This window comes from Prenolepis imparis, unplaced genomic scaffold (assembly GCF_030444845.1).
Source record: "Prenolepis imparis isolate NDT839.2.m4 unplaced genomic scaffold, iyPreImpa1.0 SCAF_17, whole genome shotgun sequence".
Lineage (NCBI taxonomy): Eukaryota > Metazoa > Arthropoda > Insecta > Hymenoptera > Formicidae > Prenolepis > Prenolepis imparis.
In genome coordinates, this window is record NW_028141175.1 from 918,999 (window position 1) to 927,852 (window position 8,854).

The 8,854-nt window shown below is 32.9% G+C and overlaps 3 protein-coding genes across 5 annotated transcripts in view; 2 read left to right on the forward strand and 1 right to left on the reverse strand.

Annotated features, from left to right (window-relative positions):
- Nucleotides 1-1,791: 1,791 nt before the first annotated feature.
- On the forward strand, nucleotides 1,792-4,963 carry Nelf-b (negative elongation factor B). Of its 2 annotated transcripts, none has more exons than XM_083056350.1 (8): nucleotides 1,792-2,217; nucleotides 2,308-2,787; nucleotides 2,879-3,046; nucleotides 3,153-3,278; nucleotides 3,360-3,629; nucleotides 3,716-4,003; nucleotides 4,136-4,336; nucleotides 4,429-4,963. In XM_083056350.1, exons 1-8 carry the CDS (start codon nucleotides 2,089-2,091, stop codon nucleotides 4,579-4,581), a joined length of 1,815 nt encoding a protein of 604 aa, XP_082912476.1. In that variant the 5' UTR covers nucleotides 1,792-2,088; the 3' UTR covers nucleotides 4,582-4,963. The 2 variants fall into 2 exon arrangements, with proteins under 2 accessions (XP_082912476.1, XP_082912477.1); XM_083056351.1 differs by having other exon boundaries at nucleotides 2,077-2,217; nucleotides 2,294-2,787.
- On the reverse strand, nucleotides 4,959-7,636 carry LOC145946611 (putative RNA polymerase II subunit B1 CTD phosphatase RPAP2). 2 transcript variants are annotated; one of them, XM_083056347.1, is made up of 6 exons: nucleotides 7,466-7,636; nucleotides 7,281-7,395; nucleotides 5,786-7,189; nucleotides 5,523-5,683; nucleotides 5,215-5,397; nucleotides 4,959-5,141 (listed from the first exon to the last, which is right to left on the reverse strand). In XM_083056347.1, the coding sequence occupies exons 1-6, from the start codon at nucleotides 7,516-7,518 to the stop codon at nucleotides 4,988-4,990; spliced, it is 2,070 nt and encodes a 689-aa protein (XP_082912473.1). In that variant the 5' UTR covers nucleotides 7,519-7,636; the 3' UTR covers nucleotides 4,959-4,987. The 2 variants fall into 2 exon arrangements, with proteins under 2 accessions (XP_082912473.1, XP_082912474.1); XM_083056348.1 differs by having other exon boundaries at nucleotides 7,281-7,391; nucleotides 7,466-7,619.
- A 389-nt stretch (nucleotides 7,637-8,025) lies between these two features.
- The window catches only part of LOC145946613 (2-phosphoxylose phosphatase 1), a 42,044-nt gene continuing 41,215 nt past the window's right edge, over nucleotides 8,026-8,854 (forward strand). The window contains exon 1 of the mRNA XM_083056353.1: nucleotides 8,026-8,216. The gene's annotated coding sequence lies outside the window, so the exon portion shown is untranslated. The remainder of the gene's footprint in view (nucleotides 8,217-8,854) is intronic.

The following is an 8,854-nucleotide window of genomic DNA, read 5'->3' on the forward strand; positions in this document are numbered from 1 at the left end:
TCACATGAATAAATCAGTTGTTATAAATGTCATACAAATATATATTTATTTAATGTTTAAAAATATGAAAAATATATCTGTTCTATAGAAATTACTCATTGTTTATATATAATTAAATTTCATTATATATATGTATATATATATATATATATATATATATATATAAAATATATCGTTAATTTTGATTGAATTGTTATAAATACATATACGTACATATACAAGTATATTTCTCTAATATTTATATTCATTTTCTATGTAATATTTTATGCTATACAGCATATGTCAAACTGTCATACATAATTCTGAGTTATATGAGAAATACACGAATATTTACTCCGAAAATTAGACATAATACTACAGATGTGCGTCTAACCTTATCTGATTCAAAATAAATATATGACGACATAAATCATTTAGAGGGCGTTATATATACACTTATGGCGGATTCACACTGCAGCCGATGACTTTTTTTAGATAGATGCGATAGCCAATAAGAGATTTCGTGTCCTAGGGATTCTAATGGTAATATATTTCTCCCTATAAAATCTAATTTGCTATTGGATGGACATCTGCAGTCCAGGGGCTCGATTCTTGAATTCATTCGCAAGAGAAACGTATACGCAAATTCGGCTCTTACAGAAAAGTTGCAAGTTGATTGGCTAAAAGCCATGCGATAGCCAATCAACTTGCAACTTTTCTGTAAAGGCTGGATTATAGAGGCCGTAAACTTTTTCCGTAACCGTAAATTTAAGGATTCAACCAATCGCGTTGCTTAATTCGGCAACGTGATTGGTTGAATCGTTAAATTTACGGTTACGGAAAAAATTTACGGCCTCTATAATTCAGCCTTAAAGGCCCTTGCACAATGCTAGGCGATAGCGATAGGAATAGCGATAGCGATAGAATCTAACCTCTGTTCCTATTGGTAAATATTTTTTATTCCACCAATAAGAACAGAGAATACATATTTTTCTATCGTTATCGCTATTCCTATCGCTATCGCTTAGCATTATGCAAGGGGCTTAAGAGCCGAATTTGCGCATACGTTTCTCTTGCGAATGAATTCAAGAATCGAGCCCCTGGCCCCTGGGGGGCCTTGAATTCATCGTCTATTCTTGAAACGAGGACCCTAGATATTGCATGCGATATCACTCTTGGGCTGCGTTCGGAAACGTCACCCGAGTGCATTCCCTCTCTTTCTATATCACTACTCTCTCAGTGATATAGAAAGAGAGGGAATGCACTCGGGTGACGTTTCCGAACGCAGCCTTGCGCAGGTTTTTTGTATCATGTAATAACTGCGCAAGAGTGATATTCATGAAATATCGTATGCGATATTTTTCGAGAATAAGGGCCATTAAAGGACCAATCGGATTGGTCAATCCGCAATTATCAACTGGCAACGAGAGCATTTGCAACCTATTGTGGAATGGTCCTAAAGGCCTGTGTCCACGATCCGAGAAATCGGTCCGAGTTCTCGGACCGAGACGTTTGTAACCAATTAATTTGCAGCTTTTACGGAAAAGCGGCAATTTTATTGGGCTACAAACGTCTCGGTCCGAGAACTCGGACCGAGTTCTCGGATCGTGGACACAAGGGTTAAGGCCGATATTACATTTGTCGTACGATAAACTTTTTAAGCTCATTGATTGGCTACAAAATAGAGACTTCAGAAATTGTCTATACTGCAGCCAATCAATGCGCTTAAAAAGTTTGTCGTACGACAAATGTAATATCGGCCTAAAGCCCCTGTATCCATGAAAAAAATACCGATATTATATATACATGTGTCTAACTTGTGCAGATTATATTTATATTTAGCAAAGTTTTTATTCGAAAACTGTGATTTCTTTATAAAGGATGATATTAGAGTGTGTTGTATAAAATAAATTCCAAGTAAAAACGGAGATATCGATAATTCGCGTAAATTTTGATTTAGCGGAGAACTTGTCGAGCAATTTGTATAAATGTGCTGCCCACATTACGAAACTTTTATCTTTTATCGTGTTCATAAGAAACTAATTTACAACGTGATGTAAATAATTGTATGTAAATGTAGATATGAGGTATTTGTAATAAAACAAAACAATGAATTCGATGAAGAGTAACGGTGAAAGTGGTAATGGACTGGAGGATCTTGGTATACCTGGACCAGTGTTTTTAAGAGATGCTTTAACAAGTTGTACAGATCCGTTGAAAGCCATCGAGGAATTTCAAGTAAATAATTCAGAATTTTTCTAGCCCAGATAAATCTAATTTAATTATCTTAAATATATACATATTTTAATCACAGCTATCATATTTCAGCTAGAAAATGGGATATTATTGCCATCGTTGAGACCCATGCTACCTCTGCTGGATCTACATGGAGTTAGAAGGTTAGATTTTCACGCTTCTGTTCTTGAGGAATTACGGGAAAAACTGGTCAAACAAATTAATGAAATCGGTCTGGAAAGAGCCGATAAAGCTAGCGCTGCTGATAGAAGACTGAAGGAATTACTGTCTAAAAGTTTTCCTGCCGTGAGAGTTACTGGGTTACGACCTGTTGTTATGTGTATCTTGAGAAATACTCCACACATTGAAGAGAAATATTTGCGAGTGTTGGTTGGTGAGAAGGAACTGTATAATGATGCTGATACAGAAGTAAAACGCCAAATATGGAAAGATAATCAAAGTCTTTTTGGAGACGAAGTCTCTCCATTATTTAGTCGTTATATCATTGAAAAAGAACAGATCTTATTCGATCATCGCAACTTGAACAGTTTATTTTTTACACCATCTCCCAAGGTTGGTCATAATTAGTTATAAATTAGAATATATTAAATTAGAATATATTATCATATATTTATTGACTATTTCTTTCTCTTAATTTGTATAGGTGAGGAGACAAGGAGAAGTTGTACAAAAGTTAGCCCACATGATTGGACATAGTGTGAAATTATATGATATGGTACTGCAATTTTTAAGGACTTTGTTTCTGCGTACTAAGAACATTCATTACTGTACTCTAAGAGCAGAACTGCTCATGGCATTACATGATTTGGAGGTAAATATCTATTATATTACTGTTAATTAATTCTCCAGATATTATTAGTGATATTTGATAAACTACTGTTATTTTAAATTTGTTAAACAATATTTATTATTGTTAGGTGCAAGATATTATTTCTGTAGATCCTTGTCATAAGTTCACTTGGTGTTTGGATGCGTGTATAAGAGAAAAGAATGTGGATGTTAAAAGATCTCGTGAGTTACAAGGCTTCCTGGATAGTATTAAGGTAAAATATTTAAACATAAATTGGTGTTTTAATATCCTTTGTTAAAATTAAGAAAATGATATGATGTATAATATTTTATAGAGAGGACAGGAGCAGGTGTTAGGGGATCTAAGTATGACTTTATGTGACCCCTATGCGGTAAACTTTCTCGCTAGCAGTGCAATCAAAATAGCTCTCCATTTGATAAATAGCGAGGCGTTGCCTAGAGAAAATGCAGTGCTTGTATTACTATTGAGAATGCTTGCATTAGGATTGTCCGCTTGGCAGATGATTGATTCACAAGATTTTAAGGAGCCAAAATTGGATATACAAGTTGTTACCAAGTTTCTGCCAGCACTTATGTCTCTTATGGTAATTTTAATTAAATAATTAAAAAGCTTCTATAATTGATTAGTTTATAAAGATGTGGATATATATGTAATATAATTACTTTTTAGGTTGATGATCAAATAAGACAGTTGAATTGTAAGCTTCCACCTGATGAGAGAGAAAGTGCAATCGCTATTATCGAGCACTCTGGACCACCTCCCGATGCATGCCAAGCATACGCTCAGCTGTCTGGAGTAGCAGCAGTTCTATCAATGTATTATGCATTACATGTCGGAGGTGGTGGTGGTGGAGTTGGAAAAGGTAGAGGAGATGCCAGAGGTTTAATGAGAGTGCTAGCAACACTTCCAAATTGTCAAGCGCACCGAGCTTTTGAAGATCCATTTTTACATACATTGGTAATATATTTATACCTACATATATGCAATTATTATGGAAAGAAAGCATTTTTCACAGTTTGTCATTGTTATCTGAAATGCCGAATTTTATTTGCAAATTATTATATTGACAAATTTTATTTTTAATTGCAGGTTTCATTATTAATATTAAATATGGCTGACGAATTCTCAAATGAGTCCTTCTGTACAGTAATTTTCGACGAATTTTTTCTGGCTGGTATAGGTAGAGATAATGTTACACGGCACCTGTTGAAGTTACTTTGGTATATATATCCTAAATTACCATCTGCACGATTACATTCATTATTGAAAACCTTACAGCCAACGAGTCAGGTAATATTTTGAAATATTTAAAAAAAATCTAAATCTTATTATGTGTAATAATCTAGTATAAATAATCTTGTATATTATTTAAATTTTTGCAGCATAATGAAACAGTCCACAGTCTTTATGAATCTTTACGTGATAAGGTTGGTAGTCATTCTACAGAAGATCAATTAGCATCGACAACTCAAATGGACACATTAAGTCTTGATTGTTCTTCCCCTGCTCTGACTGGGATACCAACACCAACATAAAGTAAGTGCATGTCCATTTTAAAAATATGCCTAATTCAAGAAAAAATAGAAAAGAGATTGAACTTCCTCAATTTACAAGTACAAGGTACACATCCTCACTATGAAATGTGTGGGGGAATGCTATCATTTATATATAAATATATATATCTTTTGTCTTTTATATCGCAAATATATCTGCCACATTCTAAAAAAATTGTTTAATGGTTATTTTATAACGAAACATGATACTATATTATTGAAGTGATTCTAATATTGTAATAGGCAATATATTATCATGTACAATAACTAATTAAACTTTTTGAAATGTATTTTATATCAGATTAACAATGTAAGAAGATAAAATTAAAAAATTAATTTATATAATAGTTATACTTTGCACACTTTTCAATCAATATTATTTATTATTTTACTCAGATGTATTTACAGTATTTGTTATTTCCATTATGAGTCTGTCCAAATAGCTGGAATCCAATTTGTAAGTTATAAGAATCATTGATGTATACATTGAAGCTTGTTTAGATCGAAGTAATGACTGCAACTGTTCATCAATTAAACTCAACCTGAAATATGCATATTTTGAATATTACATTTAAGTTAAACTTTCATAATTACATTCTTACATTATATTCTTACATTTTAATCATGATCAATCCCACGAGTGTCCATTCAGCAGTTTTAAAAACAATGTTTGCAGCAGATAAATGAAAAGTGTTGACCAAGATTTTGATTAACGAATATCTTTCGTGATCATAAGTACATCGTGCCATTGAGGATGTGTCCGCATTAGTCGTTAAAGTGCGCATTAAATCTGGTAATCTGTAATTAAATACACAAGTGATTATTATATTCACTAAGTAAGTAACCATGATTAAAGTTCAGATATTAAACTTTTTCAACATCCGACAACTTCTAATTGTATAAAAATAGAGACTATTATTTACATTTTATTAAGTTTGTCCAAGAAAATTCGGCGGCGAAGTGCTTTGGGAGCGTGAGCATCCGTTAATGGTAATACAGAATTATCATCGTCTTGACTTTCTGACTCTTTATTGTTATCTTCAGACGACGCTATTGTCATTTGTCCTTCGTAAAATGCACGCACCTATAAACATATTACAATCCCTCATTTTAATATCTATTTAGTAATATTACAATTGGTTATTTGTGATAGCTGTTTGATTAAAATTGAAAAAATTGATTTTACCTTCAAATCAATTTTCTTCGCCTCTTCTTGAAGTACAGAAAAGTGAGGCAAAGGTTTGAGCTCATTTTTCTCTAAATTGGCACATTCTTCTTTTTCATCTTCCAACTGTAATCTATTTAATTTTTTGCACAATTGTTGATATCTATCATGTTGCGTAAGACTTTCTAACAACTGGCGTTTCTCATCCATTTCACCCGTTAGAAGGCAAAGTGTATTTTCTGTAACCCATTCTTTAACACTCTGTTCAACATGCATTACAAGTTTGTGATAAACATTAGCTTGCGTTCCTGCATTGTCAGATTCCTTCTGCTCATATTTATTTTTTTTAATTTTATCTGTATTTTTTTTCTTTCTATGTTCATTGTAAGATTTAGAAGAAACTGTAGTATTATTGTTACATATTTCGTCCAATTGGGGTTTTATCATTTTTCTATCGTCATTATCACCGTTACTTATTTCATCTAACTGAGACTGCAATTTTTCATTATTTTTGTCACTTATTTTATCTGATTGAAATTGTAACTTTTTATTTGCATCTTTTTCATCATTACTGGCACACAGTATTTCATTCGAAGCTTGTAACATTTTATTATGGTCGTTTTTGTTAATTATTTCATCTAGTTGAGACTGTAATGTTGTACTATCATTACTAGTACATGAAACATGTGTATTTTTGTTTTCCGCATCTCTGCTATTATATTCATGCAAGTGTGGAATATTTTCAGATTGCTCAGCAACTTTCATTTCTAAATTCTGCGAGTCTATATTTATTTTTTCAATACTATTACAGTTGTTCTTGCACTCTATAGATTCTTCAGAATGATTATAATCTTTTTTCTCTTGATTCAAGACTAATGAATGTATTTCCAATTTTTGTGAATTACTATTTACAGGAATCTCTTTCTTTTTTACATCGTCATCATTACTTATATCATTCGATAAATGAGAGCTACATATATTCTTTTTCTCAGGGCTTGATGATATATCCTCTTTTGCTTGCTGGTCAATGTTATGTTTTGTAGATTCTTTGTTGTTAGCGGTATTGTCAGCATTTATATTTTGTGACAGATTAACATTATCAATCTTGACTTCATCTCCAGGCATACTTAGGCATTGTTTAGAGTTAGGCAAAAGTTGAAAAGTCGGTATATCATCTATTTCCCTCAACCATAGTGGACTCTCCAGCATTTGTTCGAGAAGATAATTAGCTGCCCCATAGCACGATGAACTACAAAAATTTTTTCGCTTCCTAATATCATATACCTTGTTTCTATGTGTCGATATATGATATTGTTGTCGAATAATGACAGTCAATGGTTTTGAACAGAGAACATATCCGCATAGCTTTATTATCGCTCTCTCTTCTATGACATCTTCCATGTGACTTTTACTTATAAACCTTAGCTGAAATTAAAATCAAAATATTGTTATAAAAATAATATTATTGTTATTAAATATCCAAATATAGGGAGACAATATTTGCCAGTGTACTTACATTTTGGAGCAGCCACTCAGAATTTACATTTGGTTCTAAGAGCTGTTCGACTATTACAAGAGCTTTCGCGTCACATTGCTTCTTTTTTATTATAGCTAGCTGCATTTGCGCCTTACTTAAAAATTCAATCCAATTAGATCAAGAAATTTAAAACGTTTGTTTTGATACAAATAAAAGATTTTTACCTCATTTTTTTAATTTTCTGTTTTTCGCTCAATTGCTTTTTACTCGTTGACATCGTTATATACTTATATTTACAATGAGTTAAAAAAAAAAATGATATTTACGGATTATATATTAAATTAACTATTACAACACTCCAAAGATAAACTTTTAACTGATTAATTTAGGTTAAAGTACACTTTTGTATCATGGTCATCGTGGTGATATAGATCTGTGCGATAAATTTGTTATTTAGTTTCGATTGGCTATCGAATAGAGAATTTCCAGGGTTCTTGATATATCAGCCAATCAGTATGCTCGACAAAGCTTCTCGTTCGATAAACGAAGGTTAGGAAGATTCCTTGGTCCTGATTGGTCAGTCAAACGATTCGAGTTGTCGCCAAACAAAGCGCACTCTATATCCGATATGACGAACTAACGAGTATCAATTCGCGCCAATCCGCGCCATTTCATCATGTTGCTGGTGCTAACGTGTTCATTTGTAAAAGTGTACCGGTCCATCGGAGTTAGAAATTCAAATCTATTCAAAGTAATTTAAATTAGTATCTTCATTAGTTCGTTTTATCGAATTTTGTTCTCTTAGTTCTTCGCGAGTGATTTGCGTGTGATTTAGAGTTCGCGTGTTAATCTCTTTCAAATTATCTAAATGAAATCGACGATTCTTTCAATCGTCCAAGTTCTTCAAATATCGAGAAGCTTAACCCCGAAAGTAGAGTCTGCAATTTATTTTACACAGGTATTTAGTTTACACAGGTATGTGGTCTTTTTCGAATATATTGGAGAGTTGAAAGTTTGAAGCGAAATTTATTTAATTCTTATGGTTATATCTCTTGACAAAATATGTATATTATTCTACCGATATAACGATCTTTGAAGGGATGAATATATCGAAAGATTGCTTAAGGCTTCTGGCTCCTTGACGACCATGTCGAAATCGTGACGTCAGAGGCGAGAAAACACACGCTAAAATTTCTTAGATGCCATTTCGAAATAAAAAAATATTTCGATGAAACAGCACTTCAGATGGCTTTAGCACACTCTTAAAAAACCCCGAAAACTATCCTTTCCCCTTTATAATCAATCAACAGCTGTAAAATGTAATATTATGAAGCCCAGTCCGTCTGGTCTTTGCACATGCCCAGTCTTTCCGCATGTCAAAGTCTGATATCTCGATCATTTTACAGATGTTGATTGACTATAAAGGGAAAAGGATAGTTTTCGGGGGTTTTTAAGAGTGTGCTAAAGCCATCTGAAGTGCTGTTTAATCGAAATATCTTTTCATTAAAAAATGGCATCTAAGAATTTTCAGCGTGTGCTTTCTCGCCTCTGACGTCACAATCCAATATGGCCGCGGTGAGCACCCATAGGAGCCTTAATAATTATAATATTGC